Source organism: Nerophis ophidion, linkage group LG22 (genome assembly GCF_033978795.1).
Source record: "Nerophis ophidion isolate RoL-2023_Sa linkage group LG22, RoL_Noph_v1.0, whole genome shotgun sequence".
NCBI classification, from domain to species: Eukaryota; Metazoa; Chordata; class Actinopteri; order Syngnathiformes; family Syngnathidae; genus Nerophis; species Nerophis ophidion.
The window spans coordinates 19,226,889-19,250,763 of record NC_084632.1 but is presented as its reverse complement, the minus strand read 5'-3'; the positions used below and the strand labels follow the sequence as shown (position 1 = coordinate 19,250,763).

The following is a 23,875-nucleotide window of genomic DNA, read 5'->3' as shown; positions in this document are numbered from 1 at the left end:
CATTCACACTCACATTCACACACCTGGGTTCAATCCCAGGCTTGGGATATTTCTGTGTGGAGTTTGCATGTTCTCTCCCCATGACTGCGTGGGTTCCCTCCGGGTACTCCGGCTTCCTCCCGCTTCCAAAAACATGCACCTGGGGATAGGTTGATTGGCAACACTAAATTGGCCCTAGTGTGTGTGAAACAAGTCAAATAGTAAAATCAAAATTAATTAAATGAAAGAAAAAGATCTTCACTAAATCCCTGGTCATGGTCATGCCCTTGTGGTTGTGGCCCTGAACAGTCTCATATAATGTTAATGCGACAAGCCACCCTGACTACAGTGGTGCCTCAACTTCCTGGTGTTTTGAGATATAAAAATGATAGTTACAAAAATGCAGTTTGAAAAATATTATTTTACACACCAGTTTAACAGCAACACGGCAATACAGTTTTAAATATTGTTGTTCATGAAAATATCTCCTGCGTGACGGGCGCATGCAGACCTAATTAACAGCTATGCACCTATCATTGTGTTCTGCTGACAATATGAGGTCCCCGTAAACTGGGTGGTCCCCCACGGCTTACGCCCAGGTAAGCCCATGTATAAGGTGGCTTTGGATAAGAGCTGTCTCGCGGCTAATGGTTATGCTCTAAGCTGCGAGCAAAAACATTTGTTTTTACGAGCCTCCCTGTATGAGATCCGCCTCAAACATCCAGTCTTACTGGCTAGCGCTGCTAGTCCGCACTATACTGACGCAGGAGGAGTTCATAACGCCAGCCGAGGATGTGATCGGGGTTAGCGCAGAATTTTTTTTTTAGAAATCGATTTGTGCACATTTTGGACCGATTCAGAATCATAATAAATAATATTTGCCTTTCAGACATCAATTGTTTCTCTATTGAATCATGTGTCATAATTAACGAATAGCTCATACTTAAGGTTTTTTTGGGCATAAGAGAGCTGCACCTAACGACTATTTGATAATCGATTGGTCATCGACTATCTTAACGATCAGTCGACTCAACGGTATATAAAGCATGCACAAGTTCAGTGGCTCTAATTTAGCCATCAACTTTTACATTCAGTTTAAAATACTTTTAGGCATGTGCTTATTAACAAGAAATGACACATGTTTTCATAAATATTTATTTATACTGTAACTATGCCGCTCATCAAGCTGTTACAAAAATGTAAGTAATGAATAAACTTTTGTCTATTTAGAGGTAAAAGTGAAAAGTAAAACAAGAATATTTTTTATGAAAAAAAGGAAAGTTAAAATAGCAGCAATAAGAAACGATAAAACAACAAAGCTTGCTCAAAAAGAAACAAGCATTTTGAGATGATCCTCCTGATGTTTACTACTTCTCTAAATGCTCCCTTATCACAGATACAGTGACCGTAAGAACAAGATCTTCTTTGCAAAATGAGCAAGTTATTCATATTTTTAAAAAGGAGGACATATTCCCTTATTTTACATGTTTTCACCCGCAACGTTGATGCGAGTGGCGGTACTCACTCGTGTTCCTTTGGGAACTTTGTCCACAAATTTTATCCTCAACAATGTCGGCGAATCTCTTGCACCCCTACTACTGACGTAAAAAGAACTTTTCAAGCAGAATCCCACAGCATAAAGGTTGCCGACCCCTGGTCTAGCCTGCGTCCAGCTTTGGTGCTTGTTTGACCACTGTGTAGCGCTTGGACTTGTCTGTCTTAACAGCACTGTACCATAAAGATCAGAAACACAGCACTATGAAAGCACTTGTTCCCTTGGCATTGCCCGCAGGGTTTCTAAGCTATGAGGAAAGCAATTACAGACTCTTCATTTGTTCAAACTTGCATTTGCCTCAGTGGGTGTGGGCCGGCGTCTCAGTGCCGTGGTGTGTATGCTGTGCTTGCTGTTATGGAAGATGACATTGTGCGTTAAGAGTTTGAATATAGTCGTTTTTAAAAAATATTATTTCATACAACATCTACCTTTAAACCCCTGCATGGAGTTTTTATCCCCCAAGCGTCATGTATCCGGCTGAAAGTGTGCATCTACCCCTTGTGTTCTGGAGGCAAACAGGGCTGAGTCATGTCTTTCATAACCATTTTACATTTGCAATGTTTCTGTGTTATTTTTGCAAAATGTTATATTGTTTTGTCTTTTCTTTTTTTAACTTCCCTCCAGAGACTCTGAGAAACTACTTTTCACAATATGGGGAAGTAGTAGATTGTGTTATAATGAAGGACAAAACTACTAATCAGTCGCGAGGCTTTGGTTTTGTCAAATTCAAAGACCCCAATTGTGTACGGACAGTGCTGGAGACAAAGCCACACAATCTAGATGGAAGAAACGTGAGTATTTCATATGAAAAGACAAACGAAACAATACGTGTGCATATTTTCCCAAACTGTAAAACCGCATTTCATTAGTCAGATGTTTAAGACCAAGCAAGTGTTAAGTAGTGCAGCTGCCTGCAGCTAGTCGTAATGCTCGACTGATATTTGTTTACCCAACAAGACTTACCTGTTCCAAGTCAAATTTAACAAATTGGCAGCTCATGAAGGAATTTGGATGAATGCAAAATATTCTACGGTGCTTTTCCCAAGGAATACAGTATTTTATCTACCATTAAATTAGATAATTCAAAGTATTTATTAATGGCCAAACACTTGTTCTGTCTCCCCTGCCAGATTGACCCGAAGCCATGCACTCCTCGAGGAATGCAACCTGAAAAGTCTCAGACTAAAGAAGGCTGGGTAAGAAAAATCTGATTTCCTCTGGTGAGACAATATTAGGTGTAAGATTAACCCCACAGCTCATTTTAAAGCTGCCTGAACACAAAAAATTCCTATGGCAGACCTCATCCTGGCCTAAAATGTTAAGAAAAAGGAAACCACCATTTTGTCCATCTGTGTCCTGTCTGTTTGATGAAGATTGACCATGAAAGAGCACTTTGCTGTTTAAAATAATATGCCTAATGAGCTACATTATCTTTGTAAAGGCATAATTTACACGAGGTGGTATATTGGTATGTGCCGATCGATCGACTACCGATTAGTATTGAACAATTTTCTTGAAAAAGAATGTTATGGCCAATGTCTTTAATTGCCAATCACAAACACTAATCCCCTCTGGCCAATATTGTATTTATGTTTAACTCCCATGTTCACAAGATAGCAGATAATTGTGTATCTCCATATACCAGTGGTTGGCCATGCGTTTCCCACTGAGGCCTTGAGTGATGTCTGACTTCAATGATTACCTCTTAAAATACCATAATCTATGTCACCACATGACCATTGCTGGAGAAATATTAAACAGAAACACAGATACGCACTTCTGTTCATTGAATCATTTCAACAGTGTCCAAATTTTCAGGCGCATTTAAAAATCAATAAACCCGCATCAGCAATTAAAACATATCTCATGTGATACTGTCAAAATAAAATTGCAAAAAACATGTTAAATGTGAAAAAATAAAGAAATGAAATATTTGAACTCACAATTTGTAGCACCCATTCGCCATTGATTCGAGTAGAAATGGCGGGCGTTTCCCCATTTTGTCGCCGACTTGGCCTCACAAGATGTAGTTTCTCTTTCAAAATCATATTTTAGAAAATGGCTTTGCAAATATATGTGTTGTCTAATTATAAAAGATGCAGACGAGGTGTGTTAGCTGAGTTCTTAAAGTTTCCTCCACAGCGTGCTCATAACATCCAGCTGCCGGCATGGCTACATTCAACAACCTAAATGGGGCTACTACGCATCCTCTTCACTTTTTTGGCATGCTGGGTAATGGAGTTTTTATGTTAACTAGCTCATAACATCACAATATACTGTCGCGATCAAAAGTTTACATACACTTGTAAAGAACATAATGTCATGGCTGTCTTTAGTTTCCGATAAATTCTACAACTCTTCTTTTTTTGTGATAGGGTGATTGGACCACATGCTTGTTGGTCACAAAAAACATTTATGAAGTTTGGTTCTTTTATAAATTTATTATGGGTCTACTGAAAATGTGACCAAATCTGTTCGGTCAAAAGTATACATACAGCATTTATAATATTAGGTTACATGTCCCTTGGCAGGTTTCACTGCAATAAGGCGCTTTTGGTAGCCATCCAAAACATTGATTATTTTAGGTTGTCCTGAAGAATTTGGAGGAACCCGGAGGTTGGGTATTGGGCGCAGTTGGGTGTTCCAACAAGACATGACCCCAAACACACTTTAAAAGTGGTAAATGAATGGCTAAATCAGACTAGAATTAAGGTTTTAGAATGGCCTCCCAAAAGTCGTGACTTAAACATGTGGACAATGCTGAAGAAACAAGTCCATGTCAGAAAACCAACAAATTTAGTTGAACTGCACCAATTTTGTCAAGAGGAGTGGTCAAAAATTCAACCAGAAGATTGTGGATGGCTAACAAAAGTGCCTTATTGCAATGAAGCTTGCCAAGGGGCCTGCTAGAAGGCCTTACTGACAACAACTTGTGATCTGATTGGCTATCGCAACTGTGCATAGACGTCTGCATTTTTTATTCTGAAGACCCTGGGCAGATCTCGTACAGCATGGCAACATAAGCTAGCTGAATTCTGATTGGATAACAACTCTAACCTAAAAACAACAGCGCTGGAAGGAGCATAATATGACATGAAGAGAATATGAATACTTTTGGATATTTAGGAAAAGTAAATTAAAGAATACTTTGATCTTTAATTATGATCATGATATCTCGTTATATTAGGCCAGCAGAGAAGGCCTTGCTGGCCCTGACAGCCCACCTCTGCCATATACTATGTGGAGACGCTCCCCTCAGTTTACAATTCTGACCTCCAAATAAACTGCATTTCTTAGTATAGGTATCAATATCGCTGGAGGACGAGGTAAACATGTATCAATATCGCTGGAGGACGTATAGGTATAGTATAGTATAGGTATCAATATCGCTGGAGGACGAGGCTAAACATGTATCAATAACGCTAGAGGACGTATAGGTATAGTATAGGTATCAATATCGCTGGAGGACGAGGCTAAACATGTATCAATATCGCTGGAGGACTTATAGGTATAGTATAGTATAGGTATCAATATCGCTGCAGGACGAGGCTAAACATGTATCAATATCGCTGGAGGACGTATAGGTATAGTATAGTATAGGTATCAATATCGCTGGAGGACGAGGCTAAACTTGTTAAAACTAAGCTGTCAGCTAGCTACCTTTTAAACAGAATGCCTATAAGAGCTTAGTGAACTTAAATTTAAGTAGTGTAGATGAAAGCACGTTAGCACAGAAAATAATTTATTAACAGGAATTTAACAAGTAGACTTAATAAGAGGCTTGGGATAGGATAATATAACTGTTGCTGTGTCAGCATTGATACAGTGAGTACACAATACGTAACTGGAGGCCGTGTCGATCTAAAAAGGGTGACATCAGTATATGACTGATACTAGAATGATTATATCAATATTTTTAATTCCTCAAAATCTTTTTTATTTGTTTGTTTTTTGTTTTTTAATGTTTGCAATTTCATAGAATAATTTTCTGGACACTAGAGGATTTTGAGGGCAAAAAACCCAAAGGATTTAAATGAGAAGTACACAGTAGTTTTTGCTTTTTTTAAATTGTTGTGTACTATTGACTTTGTTTTACCAAACAATTGCATGCAATAAAGCAGCATTAAGAACTAGTTTAAATTGTGTTGTGTGATGATATTGTTACGCTGTCAATACCACTCCCCATAAGTTGTAGAGTTAATACATGTTGTCGGTATCGGCAGCTTAAATCCCTGGTCGGAACATCCGCAATTATGTACTTAATGTTATGGCAAGAGTGGACTTGGTAATGGATTATGTCTAAAAGACTGTAGCGATATTAGCGCACACCTGAAAACCGCATGCCCAAAAGTAGTATGGAGATGAATCAAGCTGACAATATATAATATAGTTGCTTTATGTTTGGGAAGGTTGTTGCTATAGTTTCTGATAACACAACTGAAATAATAGTGCTTCGGTTTACTTTTGACAAGCATTTTCTTTCGCTCTCCATAAGAAAAGTCTCGTATATGACTATGTACGTCAAAGGGACACACTTCTTGGCACTGCCACAATGTTTTACAGACAAGGGGAAAGATGCATTTGGTAAAACCTTTGTGGTAGGAGCAGCCTGTAGCCTTTACAGTGTGAATGCAGTGCCTTGCGATTGTGAAGAGAGTGAGTGGAGGAAGCCGTGTTCCCTGATCTGTGGAGACTAGTGTTTGCATTGACATGACATGTTAAGAATTATACCCCTGGGCAAGAGGAGGACCTAATTTCTTCTGCACTGTCTGAATAGATGATGGCTAACCGTCCCTTCCCAGAGGGAATCCTCAACAGACACTGAAATCCATACACTCCCTGTTTTCTTTCAGAAGGGCAGCAAAGCTGATAGCAATAAATCAAAGAAGATATTTGTAGGTGGGATCCCCCATAACTGTGGCGAGCCTGAACTCAGGGACTATTTCAATAGATTTGGTGTGGTAAGTAATGTCAATTACATTACAAGTTCATATTTTTTTTATGACTGCATGCTTGGACTAATACCATTACACATTTCAAGAATTCGAAAAGAGCCGATTGACATTAGTCTTAATTAAGGTAGAATAGGGACGGCGTGGCGCAGTGGGGAGAGTGGCCGTGCGCAACCCGAGCGTCTCTGGTTCAATTCCCACCTAGTACCAACCTCGTCACGTCCGTTGTGTCCTGAGCAAGACACTTCACCCTTGCTCCTGATGGGTGCTGGTTGGCGCCTTGCATGGCAGCTCCCTCCATCAGTGTGTGAATGCGTAAATGTGGAAGTAGTGTTAAAGCGCTTTGAGTACCTTGAAGGTAGAAAAGCGCTATACAAGTACAACCCATTTATCATTTATTTATTTAATAATTAATTGGATAAATTAGAGACCTTGTCTGGTTTTCTAAACAGAGCCACTATTTCTTTGTCCAATTTAAGGTCACAGAGGTGGTAATGATCTATGATGCGGAGAAGCAGAGGCCCCGAGGTAAAAGCTGATCCTGTTTTTTTTCTCCCTTTTCCATACCCTAACATCTTAAATCTCATGACAAACTATTCTACAGAAACAGATCATTCAAATGTAAAATTCACTTTCATTTTAATCACTGCTCACAGCTTATAATTCTTAGTTTTTGGCACTACATTTGAAGTCATACCAAATGTCTTCTGCACAAAATAGAATGTAATATTTCATTATTTGTATTCTATAATCTTATGTTTTTATTATGAGCTTTCAAATGTATTTATTGCATGTGATTAATCACACATGCTCCTTTTTACTTTAACCGCAAATCTTTACCTGAAAAAAAACCACAAGACTAGCTAAAACCGTCACCTGAAAATGCACACAAGACTAGCTAACCGTTACCAAGTGTCAAGCAAATAAGTGTTGGCATTCATGTAAAACTTTTTGAAAAATGTATGCGTATATTCTGATAATAAAATCTTATTTCTTTCAAAATATTAGGGTCTTTTTTTAAAGTTAATTTGTGCAAGTAATTTACTGCGATGAATCAAAATTGAAAAGTGTGATTAATCTGAATAAGAAAATTAATAATTTGACAGCATTGGTTTTTATACTTTTCAACATCAAACCGTGTCACAAAAAGCACATCAGTCAATCTCAGGTGGGTAAAACACATCTGAAAATTGGATGTGTTCATATTTTATTTTTGTATTGACATTTAGCATTTTCTTTCAGCTCACGATCCTTGTGTAAATGTAATGACCATCTTAATAATCATCATAAACATTTGGCTTGTGAGCGATATTAGAATTTTTATTTTTAATTCACAATTATGCAATTACTTCAACGTCAGCACTCAATTTTAAAAGGTCACCAAAAGCAACCGAACAGATTACCCTTTTGAAATCCAGGAATATATTATTACTATATTTACAGTTTATATTCAATATTATCTTATTAAAATAAGTGCTGTCAATTGATCACATTTTCATATTAGAGTAATCCCACTTTTGAATTTGGACTAATAACAATTAATCACAGGTTATTACTCGCTTGCATAACTTCAATTACCTGTAAAAAAAGACTCCAATATCTGGACACAAATGCTATTTTATTGACAGAATGTCATACAGAAATTTTTTGTAAATGTTTTAATTAGTGCTGTCAAATGATTGAATTAATTGCGTGATTAATCTGCGTTGCTCCATGATTGAGATTGTTTTGTGCTTAATCACATTAGTTAACTGGTTTGAATTTAAATTTGACATCTCTAGGTTTAATTGTTAGCACTAGGCTTGCACAGTATACCGGTACTAATTAAGTGAAAACGGTACTATACTGCCTTTTAAAATTACCGGTTTTATTTTTTGTCATCAGCATGCAGCTGTTACATACAGAGTGGAGGAGCATGTTTTGTGTGTCAGTTTCTAGTTTCTGTGCATACACTTTCAGAGCACACAATGAGAAAAAGTGAGGAGAGTAAAAATGGCAAAGTCAATTGTTCTGGTTAATAAAGAGGGTGCTGGAAGCGCAATACAGAGGTATTTGGACTCCAAAACTATGGATAAAGATGATGATTTAAACACCGAAGTGCCACGCTGAAAGCTCTCCTCTAAAACATGCCTCTCCAGAGGTGGCTTCATTAAAGACTTACCACCTTTCCTTCAAACTTTGCTAAGCAATTAAATAACAAGCATTCAGTTCGATAGGTAATAAAGTTAACATATAGATACGTAAATGCGCACACAGTTGCGGAGTTAAAACCGCTCATGTAATGCAAACTAATGCAAGTGAAATGACTGAAATTAGTAACAAATTGCTACAATTTGTGTTTTATCCTTAACAAGGTGTGTTTTACCTGCTACATGTCTTTAATGTGTAGTTTCAGCAATAGTTTTGTTTTCAGTATTTACTAATTATTGTATTTGTCTAAAAACACAGACCAAGAGTGGAAACCATAAACCATGAAGCATTTAATACATTGTCAATAAAGCTTTTTATACTATTCTAACCTAATTCTAGATTATGGCAGGCTATATGTAATATCCATCCATCCATCCATTTTCTACCGCTTATTCCCTTTTGGGGTCGCGGGGGGCGCTGGCGCCTATCTCAGCTACAATCGGGCGGAAGGCAGGGTACACCCTGGACAAGTCGCCACCTCATCGCAGGGCCAACACAGATAGACAAACAACATTCACACTCACATTCACACACTAGGGCCAATTTAGTGTTGCCAATCAACCTATCCCCAGGTGCATGTCTTTGGAAGTGGGAGGAAGCCGGAGTACCCGGAGGGAACCCACGCATTCACGGGGAGAACATGCAAACTCCACACAGAAAGATCCCAAGCCTGGATTTGAACCCAGGACTTCGTATTGTGAGGCAGACGCACTAACCCCTCTTCCACCGTGAAGCCCTAAATGTAATATATACTCTTGTAAATTGTTCTTTAAGTGCAGTAAGAAAAGCCCATTGTTTAGTGCATTTTAATTTACATTTTAATCTTCTAAAATTTTTCGAGTGCAATAAGAACCATATATTTAATGTATTGTAAGATTTTTTTTAAAAAAATAAGTAAAAAATGTATTTTAAAAAAAAACAAAAAAAAAAACATCAATGTTTAGAAATACTTGTTTGTTCTGGTACCAAAATATTGATATCAGGAGTCAGGACATCCCTCGTTTGCACTACATGTATTTGCTCAAGACTTAGTAACAGTTTTATCTAAAATCCTGACTGGGTATATTATAGTAGGTAAAAAAGCAGGTTGCGTGATATACGACTATACATGATTCATGCGATATCTATATATTTGAAAGCTCTTGTTAAAATAAAAAAATATGTTTTCTGGAATCTTGTCTCTGTGAGAACCTTAAGAAAAACTATAAAATCCCCCAAAAATAATGGAAAGTCAGTAGCAGGTGCTTTGGGAGGCAACACATGAACTTAAAGAGGACAAATTAGAGGCAGCCAGATGGTCAACATGCAAAAGGCACTTCTAACAGTTTGCGTTCCAAAGGGAGACTTGTCCTTCAAAGCGGCCTATATCGGGAAGGTTAAGAAAAAAAAAGGGTTAACGTGTTTGCTGCTAAAGAAAAAAATCGCCCTACTTACTTCCTGACAGTAGAAGTAGCATCTCATAAAATCTAGTCCAATCGTCATGCGTTCATATGTATAGTGACATGTTTAGCGTGAATTGCCACACTGGGAATCCCAGCCGCCACCGGCAATGTTGGTGTCAGCTACTGCCCGCTGAGCTTCAGTCACATCTGTTTGGTCTCCATTCGTCCTACATTGCAATGACGCTTTGACCAGTGACCCACAGCATGTTCTGTGTTACCACTCCTCCAACTCATTTACTTTCTGTTGGGAAAAACCCAGAATAGTTTGTCATTGGAATTTAACATGATTTAATGCACTAGTAACCACCATTGCACTTTAATTTGAATATTTTTTAAACTTTTAAATCATTAGATGTTCAGTATTAGAATAAGTTTTCTTCACCTTTATTTTTTACATAAATGATACATGTACCTTAAATGGCATAGTGTGTTTCCCATATGTAGAAAGTTAAGTATTTTTGTAAGTAAGCCCTTTCTATTTTTCTTTCCTATGTCCCCCTTCTCCTTGTGAATTGTTTGACTGTGATTAACTGTGTCTCTTAAGATCTGTCTTTTCTCCTTTAGGTTACTGTACATTGACTCGTACCACAGAGGTACAGGCCTAAGTCTTTAAACTCTCCTAACTCAAAATTAGGAAAAATGGGGTGTACACAAAGTTCTGTTGTAAACTGCTCTGGAGGTTTCTGTATCCTGACATATTATAGATATTGCAGCTAATAATGCAAAATGTTTATATTAATTTTGCATTTAACTGTTTGGTAGCAAAAAAAAAATCTAAATTTTTGTTATTTTTACCAAATGCTTTTTTTTTTTTTTAAATGGATTGTCTGTTTTTTTTTTTAAACGATTAAAAAAAAATATATGAATCAAATTTGAATTGGAATAGATAAGAGTAGCGATTCGGATGTGAACCAATTTTTTTGCCGCTCTTAATATGCAGTGATACCTCTGTTTTTGTTAGTAATGAGTTCTAAATGTTCATACAAATGTAATTTTACAGAAACCCTATCAATTTTTCAGAATAAGCTGTCCTTCGCCACATTGCGTTTCAAATATTGCAGCTTCATCACATCGCAGAATTTTTGGGGATATAAAAAAAAATTATAATTACAGGCATTTTCAAAAACTCTTGTCAGAAATTAAGCATAATCAAGATGGCTAAATAAACGAAAAATATAAACACTACAATAGTAATGGCTCAAAGCAATTCTGACTTCACAACTTTTGATTGCTGAAGTATGATGTATATGCGCAGCGAGTAAGCATGAAAATGGCCTAAAAACGTCTTTTTAAAAATGGATTCTTTAAAAAAACAAAATGAATATTATTAATTTATTTAGAATTGGAATAAATAAGAATCCGATTTGGTATTTGAATTCAATTCATTTTTTTCCGGACCTCTAAATGAAACACCATTAGTTGTTAACCATAGATGCAAGTTGAATGTGAACAAAAAATAGTGTAACTAAGATAACACGTGTTTTAACTCTAAATTCAGCATAAGGGCAGGCCATTGACAGATGTTAATTATATCAAAAGGTCATGATATAATTACTAGGGTATGCTTGACTGGGGGTCTCTGATGTCTCACAGGCTGTTTAAGCAGATTCAGGTTAGGTCCCAAAGTAGAGATGAGCGCTCAACCCAGTTCTGCAATAGTTGGAAGTCAATCAGATTAGAAAGTAGATCAGTGACAAGTTTGCGTTTGTCCTATGTGTGCTTGACTTAATCTCCACATTCCTCCAAGTGTATTTTGTGCTGATGATCTTTGTATATTCCCCATAAAAAAATACTCAACAGTCACTTTGGTAGACCAGTTATGGCCTATATCTTTGTGTTACCATCCTCAGTGTTTTATTGTTGAATTTTGGCTTATCCTGGCTGACTCAAAAGTAGAATATGATATACATTTTAAGAAAGCTTGGAGAACGCTTTAGGCATTCTACAGTTTGTGTTTTTCCATATTTTTGTGATGCATTAACAATAGCTGCCACAAGTGTGTGTGTGTGTGCGTGTGTGAGTGTGTGTTTGTGTGCGAGCTCCACAGCAAAATACCCAGGACAAGTCAAGGTGGGGTTTGCAGGAATCGCATCATGTATTGTAATATTTGCAGAATAAGAACAATTGAAGTCTCAATTGAACTGAATTTTTCACATAAAATCAATTTGTGCACTTGTCATTACTTATGCTTAACATATTGCGACATCCTCCGAACCCCAGGTGCCTCTTGCTCAGTCTTGACTAATCCTCACTCTGCCAAAGCCCAATACTGTTCTTCATCTTGTGTTGTCACAACCCCCCTGCTACCTTGATTCACTTTTGGTCGTTGGCTAGGTTTTGGATTTATTACTTTCGAGGCCGAACAATCAGTGGACCAGGCTGTCAACATGCATTTTCACGACATCATGGGCAAAAAAGTGTGTAGTTGTAGTTTTATTTTAACCTTCAGATAAAACAGAGGCTCGGGCGACTAACGTACCAATATACCATGACACTGATATACTTACAGTATATACTCGTTTTCATGTTCAACTCACACTGTACTTTCTTACAATTAGACTTCTGACTCGGTGCATTTCATGCTAAACCCTACTTACTCTGCAGTGATTTTTCTGCCATTTCTCTATGTACTCACAATATGCTGTATTGAAGATCTTGTCGCCCAAGGCTTTGTTTAAATCCGACCACTCCTTTGGGATGTACTAGGTGTCATTTATTTTAATAACTTCAATTTTATTTGTGAAAACAAGTACACATATCACTACATTTACGTATAAATCTATGCTTAATGAGAAATACTAGCCATTCACATCTATCTGCATTACAGAATATAACTGTCCTAAAGGATTGGTCCAATCTTTTCCGTTTAATTGTTCTGATATTTGGTTGTCAGGTCACTTTCACGTCAACATATTATTTTTACCTTAAACCAGTCTGAGTGACCTCAATCAAAGAATCTCCATACTGTGTCCAAGAGCTTTATACAGTAAATACGACAATTTTCAGAACTCTTTTGAAATCATAATAGAATTGAACAATAATTTCAAGTTGTTAAAGTGTGGGGGGTGGGGGGTTCTGTGTGTGTGTGTGTGCCAGATGGATAGGCTTTACAGCCCACAGTTAACTCTGATAGTTTAAGGCAGGCTTTCCAACTGGGACAAAGTCAATAAATTTACCATGGTGTAATTTTAAAGTGCCTCTCCTTATATTCTGCCTTCTCTGTGAAGCAAACACAACCCTCCTGGAACTTAATTTGAGTAATGGGCAAAAACCAAGTGCATTTATATGCTGTTTAGTTCAGACTAGGGATGGGCGATCTAGCCTAAAATCTATATTGCGATATATTTTGCAGCCGCCTGTGGTCACGATAAAAAACACATTTTATTAATTTGCATATAAATGACAATAGTGCCGCTTAAAAAACAGTTACAAAGGCTCCTAATTTGGCTGCTTATTTGTGCATAATGCGTCATTTCCAATTGTTAAGTTAAAGTACCAATGATTGTCACACACACACACCCCAGGTGTGGTGAAATTTGTCCTCTGCATTTGACCCATCCCCTTGTTCACCCCCTGGGAGGTGAGGGAAGCAGTGGGCAGCAGGAGTGTTGTGCCCGGGAATCATTTATGGTGATTTAACCCCCAATTTCAACCCCTGATGCTGAGTGCCAAGCAGGGAGGTAATGGGTCCCATTTGTATAGTCTTTGGTATGACTCGGCCGGGGTTTGAACTCACAACCTACCGATCTCAGGGCGGACACTAACCACTATGCCACTGAGTAGGTATTATTTTGCCAAAACTATTATTAAACTACTTGCAAATTTACTGTAAAAGTAAACTTACTATTCTGTTTTTTTGGATAGTATATTTTTGGGCAATACTGTAAATTTGGGTATCGATCCAATACCAATTTGTTACAGGGGCAGTATTGGTCATACCAATGCTGAAACTTACAATTTTCATGATCATTGATTGATTAAAGTTTTGATCACAATTATAATCAGACAAAACCACAGGACGGTGGTGCAAAAATATCAAGGAAACATTAAAAATATTTCCTTATTCTCTTTTATTGCAGTACAATAAATATTTAAATAAATTCTAAATAAATACAGATAAGTATCAAATAATTGTGAAAAAAAAAAAATGGATGTAATAATTGGAGTATTGAACATATACCGTATTTTTCGGACTATAGGTCGCAGTTTTTACATAGTTTGCGACTTATACTGAGGAGCGATTTATGTATGAAATTATTAACACATTACTGTAAAATATCAAATAATATTATTTAGCTCATTCACGTAAGAGACTAGACGTATAAGATTTCATTGGATTCAGCAATTAAGAGTGACAGATTTTTTGGTAAACGTATAGCATGTTCTATATGTTATAGTTATTTGAATGACTCTTACCATAATATGTTACGTTAACATACCAGGCACCTTCTCAGTTGGTTATTTATGTGTCATATAACATACACTTATTCAGCCTGTTGTTCACTATTCTTAATTTATTTTAAATTGCCTTTCAAATGTCTATTCTTGGTGTTGAGTTTTATCAAATAAATTTCTCCCAAAAATGCGACTTATACTCCAGTGCGACTTATATATGTTTTTTCCCTTCTTTATTATGCATTTTCGGCAGGTGCGACTTATACTCCTAAAAATACGGTACTTACACTACATATCGTTACTGTCAATATTTGTATTGATGCACCCACACCTGTTTACATTCAAGAGCTCTAGCTTAGCGGTCAGCACAGCTTATCGTATCCTTCTACGGTGTTTAGTGTACTATGATTAGCTATTCCTTGTTCTCCATTGATATTGATACTTGTAAGAAACGTAGTTTATTTACTCCGATGAAGGCGATGATTGGTTTTCCGCTATCAAGGACACGGGCGTTATCTGCTGGCTCGGACGTTACATTGCGTTGAGGGCTGACATCCGCATTGAGGGCGGACGTTATCCGCATTGAGGACGGACGTTTTCCACTTGCAAGGATGCTACATTGCGTTTAGGGAGCGGGCGTCCGCTTGTTGCTGTTAAATTTGCAGGACACCGCTAGAATGTGTCAATATGCATAATCACTATATAACGAAGGCTCTTCCATTGGCTACATTTATATCGTATATTGTGTATATCGCACAACCCTACTTCACTTTAGCCAATGCCTTAGGGTTAAATAAAGATTTAGATGGAGGTAATACAACACCCATTGCGTCCTTGATATTAATCAAATACTAATGACACATAAAAGCAGGATTCGACTGAAGTCCATTTTTTTATATTTAAAGAATGACTTATTAAAATGTCTAGCCTATTAAAAATACTATACAAATGTATTCCCATCTCATTAATGTATTCAGCTCAACCTATATAAACTCTCCAGTTTGACACCCTCTTGACTTTGCACTGTTTTTTTAGCATGCATCTACGCTCAACTTCATCTATTGTTCTTGACTTGACATTACCTTACACTGGGACTTGAGGGAGCAAGGGAGATATGAGTTACAAATTTAGAAAATGGAGCACATCAAATTGTGGGACAAATCCCAGTTCTGCTGTTGGGGACTGTATAGAAGTCATGGTATCCATCACACGAAGCTGTGATGCCCACGGGAGAAAGAGCTGCGGTAGCTGCCGGCGGCGGGGGCCACTACAGTACTAGACATGTGCGTCTAATTGGGTCGACAGAAAAAAAAGAGAGGAGGCTGGGGTTGCTTGCAACACCTTTATAGCTGGATGGAATTTGTGATTCATTTTCCTCCTGCAAGGTGACCCCAATAACTCAACACCTCAGTCAATTTATGGTCAGCTCCCCATTAGTCTCAAACCGTTTTCTTGAATTGCTGAACAGTTGGTTGCTGTGCCGTGTCACACAGATTTTTAAATTAAAAATGTATCTCCCTAAACATTGTACATCAGGGGTATTCACTTGGGGGCCACATTTTCAGAAAGTTAAGGATTGGGGCGCTGGACTTATTATTCTTATTTAATTTCAGTCTTATTTTGTATAACTTTTAGAAACCGTGTCCTTTACAGTAGACATTAGATTTTGGACTTACAGGAGGACTTTTTGGGGAAAAAAAGCTAGTCAAAGATCATTTCTATGACATCACTTTCGTGTTTTTAATAATCATATGAATAAAATTAAGTCTCTCACAAGTTTATTTGAACTGGATTCTCAGGCCACCAGTCGTATAGCCACAATGATGAGAAAGAGAGGATCTAATGTTGAACCTTGTGGAACACCACTAGTATAATAAATAGGTTAATAAATTACTACAGACTGCATCTGAAGTAAACAAGTTATATTAACACCTTACAAAAAATGTGTAATGGCCAAAAAGGAGAGGACTTAAAGGGGCGCCTTGAGGAACGCCTCAGTTATGTAAATCACAAGTCTGGACCCCAGTGTTCTATGTTTGCCGGCAACGTTAATGTCATCTGCCAATGTGTTAACAGTGGTCCACGTTCTTCTATACAACAGGAGCAGTCCAATGTTTTTAGGAATTTGATGTAAACATGTTTGTCTCCAAAGTTTTGAACTTTACCAAGTTGAGTAGCCCTGGTGTACATCCATGGATACTCATAAATAAAAGAATAAAGAGGTGCAAAATATGTATTATAAGATATGAGAAGGCATGACAAAAGGACCAAAAAGAAAACAAGTATTGGTATTTTCTTCTTTTGACACAGTATGAAGATTCAGTTTTACACAAACAAATGTTCATTTGTTCTTTCTGCATGTTTACCTTTTTGTATTCTGTTATAGTTGAGATACGATTTTCTCTTTACATCCATTTCCCCCTTAAAACTTATTCCAAGTAGGATACATTTAGATTTTTTTTGTAAGCAATAGATGGAGAAAGGTGAGTTTTAACTTTTCATTAGATATATATCATATATATGTATGTATACACAGAAGGCAATTCAATAATTAAATATCTATGTTTGTCAGGTACAGTTCAAGTACACAGGTACATGTTCAGACCTGTCAAGTATCTTTGACAAATATTTGCATCACCAACTCTATTGGATCGGGACCTTATTTTAACAGTACCTGGTACACATACATGCTCTATTCGAAAAGTAGATTGTTCAATTTGGCCGTAAACAATATGTTGTAAATCCAAACTTTGTGTTACGGCAGGTCTGACTAGGTGAGGGACTTCATTAATCCTTAACTGGCGTTACCAAATGTATTTTCCTTGTCCTATGTCCAGGTTGAAGTAAAGAAGGCTGAACCTCGTGACAATAAAGCTCCCGGCCACCTTGGCCCGGCCCAGTGGGCACCCAGGAGCATCTTAAGTGCAGCTAATGGTTGGTCAGCACAGCCCACTCAGACCTGGCAACAACCATATGGGCCACAGGGTGAGTGGGAAGGAGCAAATAAACATTACCCAAAAAAGATAATCTTATGGTAACAAAATGCCCTGTTAAAACACAGAACTGGTTTCTGTAAAAAATTGTGTTTTTAGTTGAGAGTAATGTAATTTCCCTAAACTTTATTTATTTATTTTTATTTAGGAGTTTGGGTTGCGACTACAGGCCCGCCTATAGGTAAGAGGAGATCAGTATTTATTTGCAAACAAAAACTGTATATCAATTCCTCATGTTGTTCTATCCTTTATTTTTTTTTTTATTACTTTTATAGCATGATTTAATTTGTTCTATTTAGCAGGAGGTAAATAGGGAGATGTTTAAGTTGCTTTTATGATTGCACGTTAAAATGATAATATTTAATAACTAAAAACTTAGACTTCCTTTTTATTGTCATTCATATTTGAACTTCACAGTGCAGATAAGAACGAAATTTTGTTGCATTAGCTCATGGTAGTGCAGGATAAAATAGCAATAATTATGTTATAGTACCAATGATTGTCTCTCACACACTAGGTGTGGTGAAATTTGTCCTCTGCATTTGACCCATCTCCTTGTTCACCCCCTGGGAAGTGAGGGGAGCAGTGACTAGCACCGGTGGCTGCGCTCGGAAATCCTTTTTGGTGATTTAACCCCCAATTCCAACCCTTGATGCTGAGTGCCAAGCAGAGAGGTTATAAAAATGGATCCCATTTTTATAGTCTTTGGTATGATTCGGTCGGGGTTTGTACTTACAACCTACTGATCTCAGGGCGGACACTCTAACCACAAGGCCACTGAGCAGGTAATCATGTGCAGATATAAATAAATAGATTACTGTACAGATAAAAATATTGCACTTTTGCATATGCATCCACGTGAATGGATGCATATTATATTGTCTTTATATTCCAGCGAGTTAATCCATTTTGGGGGGGAATTGAGGGGATTGTTATAATGCGTTCAAGAGTCTTATGGCCTGAGGGAAGAAGCTGTTACAGAACCCGGATGTTCTGCTACGTATGCTGCGGAACCTCTTTCTAGACTCCAGCAAGTGAAAACAGTCCTTGGTGGGGTGGGAGGAGTCTCTGCAGATTTTCTGAGCCCTGGTCAGGCAGCGGCTTTTTGCGATTTTCTGGATAGGAGGAAGAGGAGTCCTTATTATCTTTTCCGCTTTCCTCACCACTCTCTGCAGAGACTTCCAGTCTGAGGCACTGCAGGCTCCAGTCCAGACAGAGATGCAGTTGGTCAGTAGGCTCTATAGTGTCTCTGTAGAATGGGGGGAGAGAGCTGTGCTCTTTTCATCCGACGCAAAATGTGCATGCGCTGCTGAGCTCTTCTTACAAGAGTGTGTAGGGACCAGGTCATATTGTCAGTTATCTGCACCCCCAGGAACCTTGTGCTGCTTATGATCTCCACTGATGTGACGTTGATGAAGCGTGGAACATGGCTGGACTGGTGCCTCCTGAAGTCGACAATGATCTCCTTGGTCTTGTCGACATTCAGGACCAGGTTGTTGGTTCTGCACCAGTCAACCAGATGTTTCACCTCCTCCCTGTAGTCCATGTCATCACGGATGGGGCCCACTACGGTTGTCGTCTGCATACTTTACAATGTGGTTAGTACTGGACCTGGCACAGCAGTCATAGGTCATCAATGTGAACAGCAGCTGACTCAGGACACAGTCCTGGTGGAGCTGGTGCTCAGGGAGATGGCACTGGAGGATTTGTCGCCCACTCTCACAGACTGGAGTCTGTCTGTGAGGAAGTCAGGCAGCCGGTTGCATAGTGGGGTACTGAATCCAAGGGGGGCCAGTTTGCTCACCAAGTGCTGTGGGATGATGGTATTGAACGCCGAGTTGAAGTCCAGAAACATCCGCACGTGTGTGTCCTTTCTTTCCAGATGTTCTAAGCTCAGGTGGAGTGCAGGAGATGGCGTCCTTTTGTGGAGCGGTTTGGGCGATAAGCAAACTGGTATGGGTCAAATGTGGGGGGTACTTTGGAGACAATGTTTTCCTTTACTAGCCTCTCGAAGCACTTCATTATGATGGGGGTGAGTGCCACGGGGCGATAATCATTGAGGGAGGAGATTGTGGGGTTTGTAGGTACTGGGATGATTGTGGCCATCTTAAAAAATGATGGTACCACAGCCTGGGTCAGCGAGGTGTTGAAGATATCTGTGAAAACCCCAGCAAGCTGGTCTGCACATCTCTTTAGTGCCCTGCTCGGAATGTCATCAGGTCCCGTTGCTTTCCAGGGGTTCACTTTCCTCAAAGTTCCCCGGACAGCCGCTGTGTCCAGGTTGAGCAGCCGCTCATGAGGGCGGGGAATGGATTTCCTCGCCGGAGTGGTGTTAGGTGCCTTAAACCACGCAAAGTGGTTGTTGAGGTCGTTCAGAAAGCTGACGCTGTTGTCACTGGGACGGGGAGTGGCTTTATAATACGTGATGACATATATGCCCTGCCACGTTCGTCTCGTGTTCGTGGGGTTCTCGAGGAAGTCCTCCACTTTCTGACTGTGAGCACGCTTTGCAACCCTAATGGCACGGTTCAGGTTAGCTCTGGCTGTTTTAAGTGCCACCATGTCAACAGATTTAAAAGCATTCTTCCGAGCCTTCAGCATTGCACGTACCTCATAATTCATCCAGGGTGTGGGGATGTTCTTGATCACACTAACATCTTCCATGCACTTCTGAATGTATGCGGACACAGACTCTGCATACTCCTCCACGCTTGTGTGATGATTTTCGGTGGCAGCTGCCTTGAATATGTCCCAGTCTGTGCTTTCGGAGCAGTCTTGTGATGCTTCCATTGCTCCTTCTGTCCAGGTCCTCCCTAACCTGCTTCACTGTAGCTTGCTTTCTGATCAGCAGATGCTTGTATGCAGGAATTAGCATCACAGAGAGATGTTCTGAGGAGCCGAGGTGGAGGCGGAGTGCAGCTTTAAATGCTAGCTTGATGTTACTGTAGCCCCTGTCTAACTTACTTCCACCCCCGGTTGCAAAATTCACATATTGATGGAAATTGCTTGATTAAAGTCCCCTGCCACAATAAAAACTCCATTTGGATGTGTAGATTGCAGTCCAGTGATAAAGCTGTATAAAGCATCCAAAGCTTCTTTGGTGTTGGCACTGGGAGGAACGTACACGGCTGTGAAGATCATAGCACTGAATTCCCGGGGTAAATAAAATGGCCTGCATTCTATAGTTAATAGTTCTACATCGGGAGAGCAGACTTGAGACTATCTTCAAATTGTTGCACCAATTGTTGTTTGTGTATATGCAAACAGTGCCGCCTTGGGATTTACCGGTGAGAGTGCTGCTCCGCTTTGCATTTAAGTCCAGCTTCAGGTAGTCCTGTTTGTTCTCCGAGGAGACATTTGAAAGCAGGATGGAAGGAAGCGGCGTTCTGTGAGGATTAGCTTTGCGGTTAGCCCCGCTCGGCACCCCCGCATCTTTTGGTCTAACACTGTTTGATAAAGTAGACATAATACAATTGCACTTCAAGACATGTTCTGAGCCATATTACATATTGTCTGGACGACAGGCTGGCCAGTTTTTTATCCGCACTTTTACTATGAAGCCACGCTGTTGTAACACGTGGCTTGGAATTGTCTTGCTGAAATAAGCAGGAGCGTCCATGATAGCGTTGCTTGGATGGCAAAATATGTTGCACCAAAACCTGTATGTACTTTCAGCATTAACAGTGCCTTTACAGATGTGTAAGTTACCCATGCCTTGGGCACTAATACACCCCTATACCATCACAGATGCTGGCTTTTGAACTTTGCGCTGATAACAATCAGGAGTAGAGTAGTTTTGCACTTACAGATGTAGCAACAAACTGTAGTCACTGAGGGTGGTTTTCTGAAGTGTTCCCGGGCCCATGTGATGATATCCTTTACACACTGATGTCGCTTTTTGATGCAGTACCGCCTGAGGAATCGAAAGTCCATTATATTATTGCTCACGTGCAGTGATTTCTCTGAATCTTTTAATGATACTACTGACCATAGATGATGTATTTCCTAAATTCCTTGCAATAGCTCGTTGAGAAATGTTGTTCTTATACCGTTGGGACAATTTGCTCACGTATTTGTTCACAAAGTGGTGACCCTCGCGCCATCCCTGTTTGTGAATGACTGAGCATTTCATGGAAGTTGCTTTTATACCCAATCATTGCATCCACCTGTTCCCAATTAGCCTGTTCACCTGTGGGATGTTCCAAATAAGTGTTTGATGAGCATTGCTCAACTTTCTCAGTCTTTTTTGCCACTTGTACTAGCTTTTTTTAAATGTTGCAGGCATCAAATTCCAATTGAGTAAATATTTGCAAATTAATGTTTTCCAGTTTGAACGTTAAGTATCTTGTCTTTGGAGTGTATTCAGTTAAATATAGGTTAAAAAGGATTTGCAAATCATGGTATTCTATTTTTATTTATGATTTACACAATGTGCCAACTTTACTGCTTTCGGGTTTTGTAGTCAGTGTGCACAGTACAAATTGTAAACGTATGGTTTAATAAATTCCTTTAAAGGTGAACTGCACTTTTTTTGGAATGTTGCCTATCGTTCACAATCAATATGAAAGAAAAACGACGGATGCATTTTTTTAATGCATTCTAAATATTCAAGTCTGCTAACAATGGAACCTATGAGAGCTGCACTATTTAGCCTATAAAGCCTTTAAAAACATCCAAACACCTCTATTAAGATTTCTTATACATGCTGTAAATATATACAGTATGTAGTGTAGTAACGGACACATTCATAATAACTTTTTTAATAGTAACGTATTTCAAACATTTTATGCATACACGGTGCAATATTTTAAAAAACGCAACACAATGTTTGCTTTTTTTCCCCCCCTTCATCACCGATTTATACTTACTGTAGACTTTATGAGAGCCAACAAGCATAATAAAACATCACTTACTCTGCAATGTCTGCTGTCATTAGGATGCTGACTGCTATGATGTTCATATATTACCAATTAGGTGAAGAATAACTCATAATCCTCGCAAAGAAAAGGGAGTGGAACCAAGCGTTATTTCAAGGTCTAAATTAGCTGTCAAAGTTTACCAACTTGTCGGAATACTTGTCCTACTTTCCAGGTGAGAGGCAATATTTATGATTTACAATAAGGTTTGACAAGCATGGAAACAAGGGAGCAGTTTACCATGCGATGATGTCAGCATTGAAATGCAAGTTTGATATCACAGTACCGCTATAAATAGTTAGACTGCGTTAGCGTTTATAATAACAATATATAACACTTTGTTAAAATTCAAGTCAGGAAACGTAAATAAAGAAATTGTTGGCACTTTTAGGTTGGTTTTTAGTTGGGTATTATGGGCAGAATGGAGGATCTCTGATTGGCTCTGCTGCTGTAAGCCGACTTTTTAGAATGCATTCAAAAAAATACATCCATCGTCATATCTTTCATAATGATTGTGAACGATAAACAAAACAAAAAAAGTTCAGTTCCCTTTTAAAGTGGGCCAACACGTTATATTAAAATTACAATTGCCTGTTCTTCATTTGATCAGGTGGTTATGGACCTCCGATATCAGTGGCCCGGGGAACCCCCACACATCCCGCTTCACCTTTTAGTGCATTCCTGGTCACAACCCCAGCGGGCAGCTTTGCTGCACCTCAGGGCTACCCTCAGCAGGGCTTCAGCGCAGCACCTCAGTTTGGTGAGTGGCACCCACACACACACATGACCCTGCAACCTCATGCACAATCATTACATAACATACAGTATGAAAGACAAACACATTAGATTCATAGTCATTTCTGATACGGTCTACTGCTCCTTTTATATTTATCCTTCAAGGAAATGAACTGTGTCCAATAATGTAAAGAGACTGGCGTACTTCACATTTATACAAAAGAAAGTATACCCTTCACTTTTCACACTCTAGAATAGAATAGACTTTATTTTAATTGTGAATAGCAACAATTTAGATAGTTGGGTTGATGATCACCCACAGCGCTCTGTCTGTGTGTGCGTGTGCGTGGGTGGGTGGGGGTTACAATCTAGAATTCACTTTTACCAACTCAGAGGTGATGCAGCAGCAGTTTAGTATGTCAATACTATAGCTGCATAAGTTAGTTTACCTCTCTGTGATCATGTAATTTGTCTCTGTAATTACTTCTGATACGTGTTTTCTAATCATGTCACAAGATGTAAATGGAGTAATTGTAGAACTCAAACTTGGATACACTTTAGAGAACATGTGTTAAACTCATGGTCAAAGGGGCCACATGTTACAAGGCCTGCGACAGCCTGGAAACGTGTGTCACAAAGGCATTTAACCTTTATTGATTAACTGTATTTGAATTTTGACCGAAAGAAGATTAATGTATGCAAATGCAGTTTTTAAGAT

At 38.8% G+C, this 23,875-nt stretch overlaps 1 protein-coding gene across 8 annotated transcripts in view; it reads left to right on the top strand.

The window, feature by feature from the left end:
- dazap1 (DAZ associated protein 1) overlaps window positions 1-23,875 on the top strand; it is an 83,589-nt gene that overhangs the window by 46,694 nt on the left and 13,020 nt on the right. For 3 of the 8 annotated variants that reach the window (XM_061883425.1, XM_061883423.1, XM_061883429.1), the window contains exons 3-10: window positions 2,159-2,325; window positions 2,665-2,730; window positions 6,388-6,495; window positions 6,966-7,014; window positions 12,453-12,535; window positions 17,351-17,498; window positions 17,655-17,687; window positions 23,033-23,182. In XM_061883425.1, coding sequence (XP_061739409.1) covers window positions 2,159-2,325; window positions 2,665-2,730; window positions 6,388-6,495; window positions 6,966-7,014; window positions 12,453-12,535; window positions 17,351-17,498; window positions 17,655-17,687; window positions 23,033-23,182 — 804 coding nt within the window. Of the gene's footprint in view, window positions 1-2,158; window positions 2,326-2,664; window positions 2,731-6,387; window positions 6,496-6,965; window positions 7,015-10,682; window positions 10,712-12,452; window positions 12,536-17,350; window positions 17,499-17,654; window positions 17,688-23,032; window positions 23,183-23,875 lie in introns of all 8 variants that reach the window. The other 5 variants (XM_061883424.1, XM_061883426.1, XM_061883428.1 and 2 more) reach the window with 5 other exon arrangements.